Source organism: Lissotriton helveticus, chromosome 5_1, assembly GCF_964261635.1.
Source record: "Lissotriton helveticus chromosome 5_1, aLisHel1.1, whole genome shotgun sequence".
Classification (NCBI taxonomy): Eukaryota; Metazoa; Chordata; class Amphibia; order Caudata; family Salamandridae; genus Lissotriton; species Lissotriton helveticus.
Genome location: NC_136065.1, coordinates 268,813,419 through 268,830,826, shown reverse-complemented (window position 1 = coordinate 268,830,826; position 17,408 = coordinate 268,813,419). Strand labels below are relative to the sequence as shown.

Sequence of the window (17,408 nt, the reverse complement as noted above, 5' to 3'; positions counted from 1 at the left end):
ATGTATTATTTAAACAAACAGGGGGGTTCCAGGTCCAGGACTCTGTCCATAGAAGCTCAGACCATCTGGCACTGGCTACTTGCACGAGACCTGTCCATAACGGCAGTTCACTTGCCAGGGAGCCTCAACACGCAGGCGGACGACCTCAGCAGAGACTTCGTCGAAGCGCACGACTGGGTGCTCAACGAAGAAGTCGCACACAGCATTTTCCAGGCTTGGGGAACACCAGACATCGATCTGTTCGCAGACGCGGCAAACGCAAAATGCCCCGTCTTCGCGTCCAGGTTCTCCCAGAAAGGGTCTCAAGGGAATGCCCTTTTGATAGACTGGTGTCAAAATTTGCTGTACGCCTTCCCGCCGACACCGTTGATTCCAGCAGTGATCAACAGGATGTACAAGACCAAATCCAGAATGATATTGATTTGCCCAGAGTGGCCACGCCAATGGTGGTTCCCAGATCTCCTCCAGTTGTCAATCAGTCCACACAGGAGATTACCTTGTCGCCCGGATCTTCTGTCCAAACAGGAGGGGTGAGTATTTCATCCCAATCTGCCCTCCCTGCGCCTGGCAGCATGGCTCCTGAAGTCATCCAGTACGGGCATTTACAGTTAAATCCGGAGTGTATGAACATTCTTAAAGAGGCAAAGCGGCCTTCTACAAGACAATCCTACGGATTTAAGTGGAAACGCTTTTTTCTTTGGTGTCAGAGCAAGGGTCTTGATCCTATTCGAGGCCAAGAACAGGTGATCCTGCCTTATCTTCTTTATCTTGCTGAGTCTGGTTTGCAGTTTAATTCTATCAGAGTCCATCTTGCTGCAATAACTGCTTATAGAAAATCGCCAACACAGATATCGTTTTTTCGGATGCCTGTGGTGAAGGATTTTCTAGAGGGATTAAGAAAGGTGTTTCCTCCAATCAGATCTCCTTCTCCACCTTGGGAGCTTAATGTGGTGTTGACTAAGTTGATGGGCCCACCCTTTGAGCCCATACATAAAGCGTCATTGCAACACTTATCTTGGAAAGTAGCATTCCTGGTGGCTATCACGTCTGCTCGTAGAGTGAGCGAAATTCAGGCTCTGTGTTGCAAGGAACCGTACACAGTTTTTCATGCAAACAGAGTGGTGCTCAGGACTCATCCTTCTTTTCTACCTAAGGTGGTGTCGGATTTTCATATTAACCAATCCATAACATTGCCTACTTTCTTTCCAAACCCTTCAAGTCCGGCTGAGCGGGCTTTGCACTCTTAAGATCTAAAAAGGGTTTTGAAGTTTTACTTAGATAAAACCAAGACTATGAGACACACAGACCGTTTGTTTGTGAACTATGGTCCTACGAATACTGGTTTGGCAGCATCCAAGAGATCCATTTCTAGATGGATAGTGTCATGTATCTTACTGGCCTATCAGCTAGCCCACAAGTCTTTATCAGGTAGACCTAGGGCTCATTCTACTAGGGGAAAAGCTTCTACAACAGCTCTCCTCAGGAATGTGGCTATGTCAGAGATATGTAAAGCAGCTACTTGGCGTTCTGTGCATACGTTTACACGCCATTATTGCTTGGATTCTGATACGCAAACAGATGCTCAAGTGGGACAGGCATCACTGAGAAATTTGTTTGCTAATTCTAGTTAAACACTGTGTTTTTAAAAGTGTAGCTATGCATTTATCTGTTCGCCCGCTTCTGGTGGGTATGAGCTTGCTACTCTATTCAGTGCTTATGACTATTAATGAGTATCCCCTGGAAGAGAAGGATTAGTTACTTACCTGTAATCCTAGTTCTCTTCCAGGGGTATACTCATTAAAGTCATAAGCACCCTCCCGCCTCCCCGGGCGAGCAGTAGCATTGAAGTTTTCAATATGTATTATAAAGTTTTTAAGGGCAGATTCCTGCTAATGTTTACTGTACCGTACAAAAGAACTGACCTAACTGTCACCTGTGGTGCATGATGGGAACAGAGTTCTCCTAGAGGCCTTAAAGGCAAAGTGTGCAGATTCTCTGGGGCCTTAAAGGCAGGGTGCCAGTCTGATTTTCTGTACACAGACAAATTTTCATATGCAGCCTTTTTTAGGCTAATAGCTGTTTACAACAGGTTCTTTGATGAAAATAAAAGTTTTTCATGGTTATGAAATGCATTTTGGGCTCATGCCTGTTTATTGCATTTATATACAGCATATTTTCATGCTTCAGAACGTGTGTAATTGTGGCTTTATTAGCCTATGTATATATGTTAGGCTGCATATTATGGTTATTATACATGTATATGTGTATAATTAGTTAGTACTATGTACTTTTTTATATATTTTACACATATATATGTATATTGTTATTTGTTCCGGGTTCCCGCTCATGGGCGGAGATAATTCAGTGCTTATGACTTTAATGAGTATACCCCTGGAAGAGAACTAGGATTACAGGTAAGTAACTAATCCTTTCTGACAACCGCATAAACATGACAACTTTGTTTCCCTTAGAGTCTGGACAATCTCAGAATCGTGAAAACAATAGATAACCGTTTCACTCAGTCAATTCTGCATGCTTCGTTTCTACAGAGTTGCACAGAAATAGATAGACGGGCTTTTCAATAAAAAGGGTTTATTGAACAGTCTTATTTCTCATGCAAGAGATATGAACTGTTACAATCGTAAGATAGAATGCGAAGTACAATACGTACAGCGTTTGCAGTAAGATAAAATAATACTGTAATAGCATGGTTTGTAGATATGATATTCATTTATAATAATACAATCATAAATAAAACAGGCTAAAATAATCATCTGGTGCTTCTAAAATAATCCTACCCCAGTGTACCTAACCTAAGTGCAGTACGAGGGAAGAAGTAGGTGCTGTTTTAGTTATAGTCTAGTTCCGCTATAGTTGCTGAGAGTCCCTCTAGGTTCTAGTCTGCTCCATACCTTAGAATAAGAGAGGTTGGAATCTCTTTCCCGGGTCTCGATCTCTAACACCTCGCAAGGGGAGTCAGAAACACTGGAGCTGGATTCTCTGCGAGGAGGATGACAGCATCTGGTCAGTGCGTCGTGCAAGTAGGCAGTCGACCCGTGGACCGCCATGGCAAGTGAAGGCATATTTATACCTTGAATGTGTTTAGGAATGCCAGTATTGGCGTACAGTCGGGCATAAGAACGTAATGAATGAACCCCTAAGGCACAGCTTTCCAAACTGTGTGGCGCGACACGTTACTGTGTCGCGACCCACACGTAGGTTTGTCGCGTGATGACTTCTGCCGGCCAGCCGATATTTGGGAATTGCGACTCGAGCCCCCCCTCACTCAGTGATCGCGACGTGCACGCGACGTGCGAGGCAGAAGGCGAAGCAGCTGCGGAGCCTCGTGGGAATATTGTCCCCCCCCCCTTCCGGGGAGGAGTACATCTGCGCATAAAATTAAATATTATTACCGCCCGGCCGCGACCCTCACTGTGACTGTCACTACAGTCTCAGCAATGGGCCCGCGCACCAGGCATCGTGATCCTCCAGATGATTGCGGGGGACGGCCGACAGTGTGACAGAGAGATAAAACTAAGTAAATAAAAAGGCCAGGCAGCCGCCAATGACGTACGTTTCTAATTTCTAACTAAAGACAGTTAGGAAACATCCTAATTGAAGGCAGGTCACTGATGCGAAAAAGCCAATTTACCAAGGCAAAGGCATGTCACTCGCTCTCTCTCCTATGTGCATTATAGGCCTTGAAAGAAAACTTAAACAATACAGTCTGGTAATGATGCTCTTTGCTGCACACCGGGAAAGGTAAATGGCCACTTACAAGATTTATAACGACAACGCAAATGTTGTCAAGGAAAAAAGTATTACTGATTGCGGAGTACTGACAATAATAAAACGCTGAAGATTCCTGTCAAAATGTAAGAGTATGCAAAAACACTATTCAGAACACTGCTAATCATCTGCTCCCGTCAATGACTTGAAGGGTATTTGACAGCATATTTACATTAAACACATTTCAGAAACCAAACTCTTTGTGCTATACTGGAATTTTTGAATTACCGCTAGGAGCCTTACATCTTAGGAAGTACAATAGCGGCAGCACATGTAGCATGTGTCGTGATGTTGCTGAGCACAGAGGATTACACCAGCCTCTTCATGCAGCTGCTGAGCCTCAGAATCATTGCGGAGTGTCGAGGCCATGATGAGGCGGTCCGTGCAAATAATTGCCAATCGCCTCAAAGCAAAGTGAGTGCAGCCTGGAGTGTGAACACTCTTTCACTCTGCTTGATCTACAAATCTACTTTCACTGGATAGTGCTAGTGCAGGATGACAATACTGGTGCCATCCAACAAATTACTTTCAGCGCGGCCACCGTCGCAATTAAGTCAGCAGAGCTGGTGTTGTATTAATTCACTCTGTGACAGTCTGTTGATGTAACCTGCGCTGGGCGGGTTGCAGCGCGCCGACCAGGGCGGACACCACTCACGGCTCGCTAATGATTTGTATTATGCTTTAAAAGTGCATTGCTGAAGTCTACTGTATTCTGATAGTTACAGCGTCCTGATTGCACTAGTGCACCAAACTCACTCTCCTGAGGCTTGCCAATGCCCGTGCTGTCTGCGGCTGCTCGCAAGTCATCCGACTACTGGCTCTTTCACTTATGATATAATATATTATGTATTAAAAACAACCTACAAGGAATTAACGTGTGATATTTAGGCAGCTGGCATCAATTAAGTCGGCTGAGAAGACCCGTGTTTTGGGGGCCCACATTAGCACTAGCGTGCAGTGCCAGCACTGGTACCTGTTCTCCATTAATATGTGGCAAACAGTTGCCTTTAACATTCTGGTACCTTTCTCCACAAACCGGGTCCCGATGAATTGCTGCTGCCGTCCAGTGCTGGCTGTGTTAAATTACAGGAGGACCGACACTTGCGTTCAACTTCCTGCCCTCTACACACAAGTGCAGGTAGTGCCCTTTCATTTCTGGTGCTTGACGCACAAGTGCAGGTAGTGCCCCTTCATATCTGGTGCTTGACACACAAGTGCAGGTAGTGCCCTTTCATTTTTGGTGCTTGACACACAAGTACAGGTAGTGCCCTTTCATTTCTGGTGCTTGACACACAAGTGCAGGTAGTGCCCTTTTATTTCTGGTGCTTTCACATGGCAATCTGAAACCTTGGCAGCTATGACATCTGTAATCAGGCTGGGAGAGAGCATCTTCTTAAGTGTAGCAGAGGAGTTTTTCGATGGGGAAAATGTTATCCCCATAGAGAAAAAAAGTTGACTGACGCATTTATGCATTGATTTTTCCTATTCGGAAATGGGAAGTGGCGTTCTCCTGGAACTTTTTGTGAATTCAAAGAAAGTGGAAAACCTGCTCCAACTGTAAGATTAACCTACAAGGAGCAGATTTCCGCCTTTCTTAGTGAATAGGCAAGCCCTTAGATTTCCACCTTTCCTTGTGAATAGGCAGGCCTATAGATGTGTGTGTTTGTGGGGCTGTGTGTGTGTGTGTGTGTGCTGTGTGGGGGGGGGTTGTGTGTGTGTGTGTGTGGGGGGGGGGGGGTTGTGTGTTTGTGTGGGGGGTTGTGTGTTTGTGTGGGGGGTTGTGTGTTTGTGGGTGGGGTGTGGGGTTGTGTGGGTGGGGTTGTGTGTGGGTGGGTGGAGTTGTGTGTGTGGGGGGGTGTGGGGGTTGTGTGTGGGTTGTGGGTGGAGGTGTGTGTGGGTGTGGGTTGTGTGTGGGGGGTTGGGTTGTGTGTGTGGGTTGTGTGTGTGTGTGGGTTGTGTGTGTGGGGTTGTATTGGGTTGTGTGTGTGGGTGGGTGTGGGTGTGGGTTGTGTGTGTGGGTTTGTGTTGGGTTGTGTGTGTGTGTGTGGGGTGTGTGTGTGTGGGTGTGTGTGTGTGGGTTGTGGTGGTTCGGGCTCGCTCGCTGCGCTCGCTCGCGTTACTGTGTCACTGGGAAATTTTGCACAAAAAGGTGTGTCACCAACATGAAAAGTTTGGAAAGCTGTGCCCTAAGGAATAGATGTTCATGCATAATAAATGAGTTATTGGAGAAATCAATATCCAAGAGAGGGGAAGTTCTAAAGGCTTAAGAGTCTGGTTTTCCAAGAACTCGTTGTGACGTAGATGAACGGATGTAAGTAGCCAGGCCTGTATTTGGTTAGCATGGACCATGCCTAAATAAGGGCTGGATTTCTATGCCTAAATAAGGGCAATGTGAATTGTACGTATATAAGGACATAAATCGGGAAATTCATACGGAATCTAAATCAACACACAACAGGATGTGCACCTTTAGTTAGATATATCGAATATTGAATGCCTCATTTACTCTTATTCAAGATTTTGCAGGCTACATGAAACAATGCATCGTTCATTTCCTCAATCACCTGTACTAGGTAGAAGGTTGACAGTGAATGATGCCAGTATGGTGTTTTGTAACACATCCCATTGCCAATTGCAGCTTCTTTACAAATGCCAAGCAGACCTGGGTAGTAGTTGCACTTTACTATCCATGTACCGACACAGTAGCATTTAGTATTTTCCATGTGTGCACAATTATCTCACCATTGAGAGCTTCGGACCTTGGATTGTTTGATAATGAGCTGACAGCGCACTGTTTTCTGTTATTCCAGGGTGGGAAAACATGGCGGTTTCGCAGTTTGCCCTCACATTAAGATCGTGTATTGTAATACAAGCTGGACGCTGTAGGAAGCTGGCTCTGTATATACTATGCACAAACACAAAAAGACCTGCGGGCTAAATCCACTTTCATATATAGGAATTGGAAGGGGTCTTCAACTTGTATTACCCACAAAATATTTTTCTTTTTTCTCCCAAATCCTTGAAGCCCATGAATTATTCTTTTTCTAAAAAATCTTTAGGGTTGTCAGTCACTATGCTCCAGATATACCCCCAATTAAACCGGTATATATACAACAAAAAATTGCGAATAGGCGAGATAGCACCTAACGTGCGCTACACCAAAGGGGCTTACTGGTTGGTTCTCACCAGTTGTGCCCACGTTTCTCATCATAGGTAGCTATCTCAACTGTGAGAATAAAGAAAAAGTGTCCAGTACAGAAAAGGTGAAGAAAGTGTTTGTGTATATCACAAAAAAGAAGAATGAGACCCGTAAAATTAAAATTGAGTTAAGCCACACATGCACCGAATGCCAATTTTATTCAAAACTCGTGAGCTTACTCAAAGTTAAAAACAATTGTATGTTGCAGACCAATTGAAGATGTTTCATTGCCTGTTTTTCTTCGTGGCAATTTCGTAAGTGCTTAAGGTTATAAATCACCTTGCTGGACTTTCATTTTATACACACAGTGACGGGTGTTAGCCAAGGCCCCTTGTACCAGCTATCCACCTCGTCACAGGGTACTCGCTTCTGTTTTGAGACCCTTTCATAACACATATGTTGTCGTGAATCGCGTATACCAGTGGGACGAGCGGTGTCTGGATTGAGAGCTCTTCGTCATGTGCAGCCACAGCCTGCTCCCTCGTAAAATAAGAATCACATGATTTCTGGACAGGTCGTGGACAGAACATTGAAATGTGGATCTGTGGCAGTCAGCACTCATCAGTACTAGAATCCCTTCTATGCTTATTGATCCTTATCAGTAATGTTCGTTCAAGGTAATGTCTGAACTCTGAAGTACTCTTACACCAGCCCAGAACATTCACAGCTTTCATTTGTATGAGCAATATTGTTTAACGCATTTTATCCGTTGCCCTCTGTGCTAGACCATGAGATGTTCCAGACACTTTTACTTGCTAAGATAGGTTCTCATTGCTTTGTGTTATAAACGCTTGTCAAATGTTCTATAGTACAACTAACCTTCTCCACGTTGCTTTTACAGACACAGTGAACTTATTGGCTGTATGAGTTTTGGTGCCGCATCCCTGCTAGCACCCGACAAGGTATGGAAAACAACACTACTGTTGAAATTTTCAGTTTGCTCATCTCTTTTTGTAACTCATTGCGGACTATGGCAATAATGTGGTCACGTTTTTTCTCGCTAGAGGGTTTCCCAAAAAATGTATTTTGTTCATGTAGTTATTTCATGCCTGTAACTAATATTCTCTTGGCGCAACAGATACTTACATGGATACCATATGGTCCTTCTCAAGTACATGAACAGTTTAAACATGTTAAACATAGATATCTGAAAGAGACACGTTAGTATTAGATTCCTTACCTTTGAATATCCCCAGGCGTCAGACTGGATCCGGAAATTTTTGCGTAGCAGTACCCTTGCGCGTCGGTAGGCGTCGTCTGCGGCTCCGCATCCGTCGTCGGTGTCGTGGGCGACGTGATGACGTCGTCGGAGTACTTAGACGCCGCCTCCGCGTGCTGACGTCCGTTCTTCTTTTTTCCGCGCCAGCAAGCGCAGATCTGGAAAAGGCAGTAACCCTAGTCATTTTTTGACTAACTTTTTGATCACTTTTGATTGTTCTCGAAGTCTATCGACTCCGACGGTGCCGTAGGGATGCCCGGATTTAAGCACTGCGATGATTGCGACCGCCTGATGTCGGTCACGGATCCTCACCGCGTGTGTTTATCTTGTCTCGGCGTCGACCACGACGACAAGGCCTGCTCCGACTGCCGGGCCCTCTCTTCGAAAGCCAGACGGGAGCGGTCCCGCAGGCGGCTCGAACTCCGGCAGTCGGTCCCGCGCCGCGAGAGGTCCCGATCCCATGGGAGGTCGAGGGACAGGTCGTGGGCTCGGAGCCACCACAGTTCCGAGGGTAGGCCGCACTCCTCTGGGTCGAAGTCGTCGTCAGGTAAGCGGCACAAGAAGTCCAAGCGGCATCATCGCTCCTCAGACTCCCGAAGCTCGCGCGATGCGGCCGGGGGTTCGGGTGACACCACCCACGCGGCGCCGCGTCCAGCCCCATACCCTACGGTCCCTGGGCTCAACGCGACGCCGGAGGAGATCGAGCGCTTCCTCATGGCCATGAGGAAACTCTCTCCTCTGACGGGCTCCGCGGCGCCTTCGGGCCCAGCGGACCCGTCTGGGACCCATAGCGGGTCGGGGGGGTCTGCCCCGACGCCGTCGGGTGCTTCGGCCCCGGCGCCGCCGACGCCTTCGGGCCCGGCGCCGCAGGTTCCCGTTAACCCGACGCCTTCGGGCCCGGCGCCGAGGGGTTCAGTTGTTCCAGCTCCGCCGGCGCCTTCGGGCCCGGCGCCGCAGGACGCCGCTTGACCTCCTTCGGGATCTGGTTCGTCGCCGGTGGACCTTACGACCTCCCCGGCGTCGGACCCTCAGGTGTCGCCTCCGGCGCCGTCCTCGGGCGGCGCCGTCCTCGGGCGGCGCCGTCCTCGGGCGGCGCCGTCCCCGGTTCCACCTTCGTTCCTGTTCCGGCGCCGGGACGGCCCCGATGGGCGCCGCTCCAGACGTCGTTTGGGGAGTTTCACTTCTATGAACAGGCCCCATTAGCTGAGAACCCTGAGTTTCAGGAGATGGGTGATGAAGAGGACTGGGAGGGGTCGGAAGACCCTCTGACCAGGGAGTGTCAGTCTCATAAGGACTGGACAGGAGACCTTGGGGAGGCCAGTGGCCTGGACACCTCTCCAGACACTGGTTTTGTCTCCCCTCCTACCGTGGCTTCGGAGGAGGGGGCAACATATAGTGTGGTGCTGATGAGGGCTGCCAAGGCCTTGGGCCTTGAGCTCCCCGTCGCGGCCGTGAGGACTAACCTCCTCACTGAGGTCCTTAAACCGCAGTCAAGCTCGGCCGAGCCTCTGCTGCCCTTTAATGAGGCTTTGACCGACGTTCTTCTGGGCACTTGGTCCAAGCCCGCTAGGGGTTCGCCCGTAGATAGGAACGTGGCCAGACGCCACCACCCAGCCCCGGGCGACCCATGTTTCCTGTCCTCCCACCCTACCCCCGATAGCCTGGTCATCCAGGCCTCCAATTCCCAGACCGCATTCCCGTCAGCCCCGCCGGACAGGTAATCCAAGAGGTATGACCAGTATGGGAAAAAGATGTTCTCATCCCTTAGTCTAGGCCTGCGGTCTTCCAACACCGCCTGCCTCTTGGGACGTTACACCCACTCTGTGTGGTATAAGGTCGCGGAAGTGCTGCCAGAGTGTCCGTTGGAGGTACGGGCCAAACTCGGCCAAGCCCTTGTGGAGGGCCGGGATGCAGCAAAGTATTCCATCAGGTGTGGGCTGGATATCACCGACTCGCTAGGTAGAGCGATGGCAACGACGGTGGCGGTCAGACGCCACGCCTGGCTGAGGTCCGCCAACTTCTCGGCAGATGTCCAGACCACGCTCATGGTCATGCCGTTCGATGGCCGTCGCCTCTTCGGCGACAAGGCAGACCATGCGCTTGAGCGCTTTAAGGACTCGAGGGCTCTGGCCAAGTCCTTGGGCCTCTCGGGCCAGCGCCAGCAATCGGCTGCCTTTCACTCCTTTCGTGGCCACGGAAGGGGTGCTCCCACACGCGCCGCCAGCCACGCTCCGCAGGGCAATACCCAACGCGGTGGCGGCCGTGGGAACCGCCGTCCGGGCGGTCGGGGGCAGCGGCGAGGTCAGTCCACACCTTCCCCCGCAGCATCCGCCTCAAAACCCTCCTAGTCCGTGCTTTCAGGCCCATGTGATGCCAGTGGGGGGCAGGGTTCGCCATCACCACCTCCACTGGCGCACTGTCACATCGGACAGGTGGGTGCTGCAAATCGTCCGAAGGGGCTACTCCCTCCCCTTCGAGGCGACTCCTCCAGCCATGCCACCGCAGAACCACCGTGTGTCGGGGGATCATTTGCGACTTCTGCAGGAGGAAGTTACGGCCCTCTTGGCCAAGGGGGCCATCGAGCGCGTTCCTGGGCCAGAAGTAGGGTGTGGTTGCTACTCCCACTACTTCTGGTACCCAAGAAGGGCAAAGGGGGCCTACGCCCTATCTTGGACCTAAGGAACGTCAACGGCTTCCTCCGGAAGGAGAAGTTCAAGATGCTGACACTGGCTCAGGTCCTGGCTGCCCTGGACCCAGGAGACTGGATGGTAGCGTTGGACTTGCAGGACGCTTACTTTCATATCCCCGTCCTGCCTGCCCACCGGCGCTACCTGCGGTTCATGGTTGGCCACGAACACTTTCAATTTACCGTGCTCCCCTTCGGCCTTACCAGCGCCCCACGGGTGTTCACAAAGGTGATGGCGGTGGTCGCAGCTCATCTGCGCAGGTTAGGGGTTTCAGTCTTCCCCTACCTCGACGACTGGTTGTTGAAGGCGGGCTCGCCCCAGACAGTCGTCAGCCACCTCCAGACGACGGCAGACCTCCTGCACCAGCTGGGGTTCTCCATCAATGTGCCGAAGTCACACCTGTGCCCCTCTCAGAAGCTCCTCTACATCGGAGCGGTTCTGGACTCGCCGCGGTTTCGGGTTTATCCCCCCGAACAGCGGGTCCGGGATATTGAGGCTCTGATTCCCATCTTTCAGCCGTTATCCCGGGTTTCGGTCAGGTTGACGCTGCGGCTTCTGGGGCTGATGGCCTCCTGCATCCTACTGGTGCATCACGCCAGGTGGCGGATGCGGGCTCTGCAGTGGGACCTGAAGTTTCAGTGGGCCCAGCATCAGGGCAACCTATCCGACCACGTCCTGATCTCGGAGGGCACTGCGAGACAGCTGCAGTGGTGGCTTACGGACCGCGATTGGGTCAGCGGCAGATCCCTCTCCCTTCCCCAACCGGAGCACGTAGTTGTGACGGACGCGTCCCTCCAGGGCTGGGGAGGCCACATGGGAGAGGCGGAGATCAGAGGCCTCTGGTCTCCGGCGGAGACCCGGCTCCACATCAACCTGTTGGAGCTCAGGGCGATTCGTCTGGCACTGAAGGCATTCCTCCCCTCTGTCCGGGGGAGTGTAGTGCAGGTGTTCACGTACAACACCACCGCCATGTGGTACTGCAACAAACAAGGCGGGGTGGGGTCGTGGATCCTTTGTCAAGAGGCTCTTCGCCTTTGGCAATGGCTGGAACTGTAGTGTAGTTCCTATTATCCCAATAGGCTCTGCGCATTGGAATAATACCTTCAATAGTATAGGCCTAGACCAGACGTTAACTAGGTCTACTACTGTCGATATTAGACTTAAAGTTTTGGGTTTGCCAGCTAGCTCAGAGTTCACTAGAAACTTTCTCGAATAGGCAAGGAGGAGTTGAACCTCCCTGGGTAGACAAGAAGGGATTTAGTTTCTGACAACCATAGAACATGACAACTTTGCTCTCCCCTAATCAAGAGTGTATCTCTAGAGTCGTGTGAAAACAAAAGACGACTTATTTTACTCAGTCAGTACGTGCATTCTTAGTCTCACCAGATTGTAGAGAAAAGGAAGAGACGGGCGTGTTCAATAAAAGATGTTATTTATTGATCAGTCTCTTTTCTCATACAAGAGAAATGGATGGATATTATTTCAATACTTATGGTTAAGTAAAGTGCATACATTAAAAGCAGAAGTATAAAATAATACTGTAAAAACATTGATATGGTTTCTAAGCCATATGAAGGTTTAAAATGAATAAGATATATTACATACACATATACATTTGACTAAACGTACTCAACTGGTGTTTCTAACTACGCCTACCCCGTGTACCTGACCTAAGTCTAATGCGTGGGCGGGAATAGAAAGTTACAGTTTAAGTTAAGTTTGTTTTGCCAAGTGACTGACTAAAGAATTCTCTGTGAGGGGTTATTCAGTTCTGTACCTGGAATCTAGGATGGATGAGGGATGGTATCTCTCGTCTCTGGTCTCGATATTCCAGGCTGCCTGCGAGGGCTACCCGGAAGCGCCGGAGCTGGATTTCTCGGCAGGAGAATAGACAGCTTCTCGTTCTCAGCGCGTCAGGAAGGCGGGGCTGCGCCAGCGGGGTCTGCTCTGCTCTGGGCTTTGGCAAGTCTGGCTGTTCCGATCTCGTCACCACCGCGTGTGTTTGCATAGGGCAATATCGGTAATATTTATACCTTTAAGGTGCCGAGATTGACGTAAGGATGGACATAGATACGTCAATAAGGATGTCATACGACCAGGTCGTTAGAACATTCTTTTGCTGAAGTTCTCGGTGAAATCAAAACAATGGCCGCAGGGTTTTTCCCAGGTTGTCATAGGTTTGATTTGTTTTGAGAACTCCGTATGCCTTATCAGGGGCTGGAGGAATATCGCTTGTCTAATTAGATGGCAAGCGTTATGACCTAATCAGATAACACGCTCCTGTGCCGTAGTGTGGCTTTATCAGATAACGGTCCCTGCATCATGGGGGTTTTCTGCCTCATGGGATGGCTGCTAGTTAACTTGTTAGTTTGTTAACCAGAATAGGGTCAGGAATAGGGGGATCGATACAGAACCTATAGGAATACATCACACCCACTCCACGCTAACTATGGACATATTTACTAATCTATGCATAGTAAAACATACTGTAGAGTATCGTGTATACCTTACCACCCCAAAATACATAAATGCATTTTGAAATTATCAAATATACGGAAAAAAAGCATTTACATGTATTGTATGCACTCAAGCTGTGAAATAATGCTAAAGTAATCACGTATTTGTATACATTATTGCTAAATGGTATATGAGAATTTACACATGAAATGGCTCTTAATACAGAAAAAAGTTTCGAGACCATTCCATCACAGAATAAAATAATTATGAACATACCAGCGGGCAGTTAATGTCTATAAGCTATCTAAAAGTAGAAATCTTAGTTCTCTAAGAATAGTTCTTACTTTAAGCAGAAGATAGTGTCCCGAAAAATATGCAAAAATATTTTGGGGCTGCTGTCCGTGAACTGGAGGGAAAAATGTTCATGGTATTTTGCTTTTCTAGTTGAAGGCCAAATTCAGGGAACGCCGTGTACGAGCTTGCTCAAAAGTCTCTATTTCTGCTCTGGTGAGAACATCATATCATTTAGACTCTCGAAAAAGTTGTCAACAGCTTCCTAGAAGAGTTCCACTAACTCGGAAATAGGTGTAACCATGCATTCGTGCGCATGATTGTGTCCATTGACATTCCGATTTGGATTGCTGACAGAAGGTCGTACCTGATCGATGCTGCTTTCATTTTGAACCTCACTACCCCTTAATCGTAGTGGTGAAGCTTCCACGAATGCCGTCATCAGGATTGGTAGCCGTTGAGGGCAGCACAAAGCATGAGCCTTTGTTGGACTCAACAATGTTTCTGCATCCATTGGCGCATCCGATTGTAGCGTCAGACAGGTGTCTAACACGCATTCTTCTCCGCATAGCAGGCACCTTAATACAGGTAAAACACATCGATGCCACATTGGTCGAAATGAAAGAAACCAAGTCATGTTCAGGTCTCTAAGCCGGGGTAGTCCCAGGATTTTTTATATCCGGTCCCGGTATCCAATGGCTAGGATTGTTTCTTCCCTTGTCGCAGGTGTTTTGTCTGTGACATGGTTTGCCATAACGAAATATAAGGACTAAGAATAGGATTCCTGCAATTAGTCCTAAAATGAGGGGAAGTCCGCCAAAAATATAATGGACGAAATCTGGAAAAATACCCAGTATGGCTTTGAATGGTGTTAATGCCATCGAAAATACTGTCTTAAATACTTTTGAGACTCCACTGGTATCAGAAATATTTAAGATTTCATTCAGGATTTCTGCGAAATGTATGGGGGAATTAGTCGATAACAATGAATGTATCTCTGCAGTCGTCCTTGCGACTAGGAGATCATACGTTTCTTTTGATGACGTGAGCCTTGTCGGCGTCTGAAGAAGCACTGTTTTTATTCTGCTTAAAGTATCTATTCGAATAGAAGTAATTTTCAAGTTGGGCCATGCCCTTGCCTCCCTGTCTGGAAAGGAGCTGGGGAACAATAAGCGTCCACAGCACTTGACCTTCGCAGTCGTAGTTACGAGATAAGGAGTCCCGGGCATAAGACTACAGCATCTGCGATCTACAATTAGAATGTAACTCCCATTATAGAGTCTTTGAAAGAATGGTTCTATCTCTGTTGCAGGTGCGCCTAGCTGGTGACATGAGAGGTTATTTGAGTTCCCTTCACAGGCTCCATGCAAACTAATTCCATTACACAGAAGTGTACCGCTCAGTGACATTGCACAATTATTGCCACTAAGAAACACTTTCTGGCCTTTATTACTGACACATGCATGTGAATAGGGCAGGTTCCATGTTGTTTTAATGTACCCTTTTCCCAATTTTTCGTACATGCCAGCCTGTATATATTTTTGGCAGTATTGAAACCTGAAGGTTGATATTGGAATATTAATTATCCCATGTATTATCCATTCACTGACAGGTCGTTCTGACATTGTCACTGGTAATCTTTCGAGTTTCTCAATGCTCAGGATTGTATAATCAGCACCCTTCTGGGCCATACTGATTTGTTTATCAGTAAGGTTAAAGATATTGAAAAGTGACGTTGTGTTGATTAAATGCCAAGGCACATAGCCTGAACGCGGATTTTGTAACGTCCAGCCAAGCTGTACAATAGAACGCAATTGAGACTGACCGTGTTGTAACAACAGTAAGTCTTGCGATATTATGTCGATTGCTGAAGACACAATGCTGTCCAGAGAAAAAATTCTGGAGGACAGAGTCATTAACCCATTGTCCACTACAGAAAGTGATTTTTCCAAATTAATACGGTCAATTTCCCGTATTCTTTCTGCTGTCTCAATTTGAGTAACCTTCCAGGCCTCGTTGTATGCTGCATATACAGAGGCTGCTATGAAACGTTTCTGACGCTGTTTGCGCGGTCCCATAATGAAATCACGCAAGTCAGCACCATCAGTAAGTAAAGTTAGGTGTTGCTTAATTTCTGCCAGTGTGGAAGTCTGTAGCCATTGAAGGCATAATTTGCCCACACTGTAGGTGGTTATTATTCCTGGGTGTTGTCTTTGGGAATATCTAGGGTCTGGCCTGGTCATTTTGAACCCCTGTGTTTTGTTCAGGAATCTGTTTTGACAGTTATTAGTATCTGTGGGCCAGATCAACCACTGTTTCCAATCAGGATGTGTTCTGTTTTGGTTTAATACATAATTTACGTCTATCTCTTCATCTGTGGAGCTATTGCTGTTCAATGTTGGTTTTGGAATAGACGGTTTATTTAAATCTTTGATTTTGGCTAAGCCAAGACAGGTAGTTTGTTGAACAGTGTCATTTAAAAATATAATTTGTTCTGGGATCATGCAGGCTCTAAACAAAGATTCTATACCCTGTACTTGCCATTCTTTTGTGCCCCAAACACTTTTCAATTCAACATTTTTGTCCCAATAATCAAAACCAAAAGTATTCATTTGTTCAAAGAATGAGTCTGAATATATCAATTTTGTGTTGGTTATCATGGTCTTTGTCCCTGTCTTATTTGACAATTTGAAATAAAATGTTTCAGCATTACTTATGTTAAAACCTGAAAAGTATGAATATTTGTCGTAAACGGTTCTTGAGCTTCCTTTTGGAGGGGTTGCACAATGTTCCCATTGATTATAATTTAAAACATTTCTAGGTTGTGCAGATCTATGTAAAAAATGGTTACCATAGTGGTTATAACAGTACATACTATCATAATTTGTCGAACCCTGCAAATAATCATGTTTGGTAAATTTAGCAGACATCACTAAGTCAGACATCATATTGTTTATACTTTCAAAGTCCCAATCATCAGCAAATGTGCTTGGTTTTACGAAGTCACTCAATGAGATTTTAATTTGGTGTGGATATTTCAGGATTTCAACCGGACCATAGATTTCGTAGTCAGTGTTGTCCCATGCTACCCCACCCGGTATAGGATTGGCTGTGAAGTTGACTGAAGAAAGTTCTCTTTTCTCGACGTGTGAAGATGTGTGTGGTTTGAGGATCAAGTTGATTTTCTGACTTGCTGTGTCCATTTTAGCATATTTTCCCTCAATGAAGCGTCCCAAAGTTAGTATCATGATGAGCCAAAGTATGAGGATAAATGCACCAAAACCCACCCAAAATTCAATCCATGGAGAAATCAGATATGTTTCTTTCAGTTGTTTCAAAAGTTCTTTAGCTTTATCTTTAAAGGTTTTTGATGATGGCTGTGTTTTTGATTCAGTGAAGCCTTCGGAGGAATCATCGAAGTTTATGAAGTAGCCGGATGCAGTTCTGTCAATTGTTCCAATTGCTTCAGGATTACTGTTTCTTGCATAGCCGTTTGTTACTTCATTATAGGTTGGTGTGTCTCTGCTAAATGTTTTTATTTGGGTGTTCAGAGGTCTAAGTTCCATTGCATTGTTGCATAGTCCTTGTCGTTCTTCTTTAGGCGTTTCGAATGTGATTAGCCTCTTTGTTAGGACCTCTGTACTGGTAGCGAACCTTGGTGTTCTGCTACTTATGGGGAGTCCACTTGGCCTACTATTTGTTATCGGCCACATGATTGTGGTTTTACCAGGTCGATGGATACAACTCGGTTCTCCTTTTTACCAGC

The 17,408-nt window shown here is 47.2% G+C and overlaps 1 protein-coding gene across 3 annotated transcripts in view; it reads left to right on the top strand.

The window, feature by feature from the left end:
- The window catches only part of RGS3 (regulator of G protein signaling 3), a 945,383-nt gene that overhangs the window by 348,003 nt on the left and 579,972 nt on the right, over nucleotides 1–17,408 (top strand). For all 3 annotated transcript variants that reach the window (XM_078642175.1, XM_078642174.1, XM_078642173.1), the window contains one exon: nucleotides 7,830–7,890. In XM_078642175.1, the coding sequence (XP_078498301.1) occupies nucleotides 7,830–7,890 (61 nt within the window). The remainder of the gene's footprint in view (nucleotides 1–7,829; nucleotides 7,891–17,408) is intronic.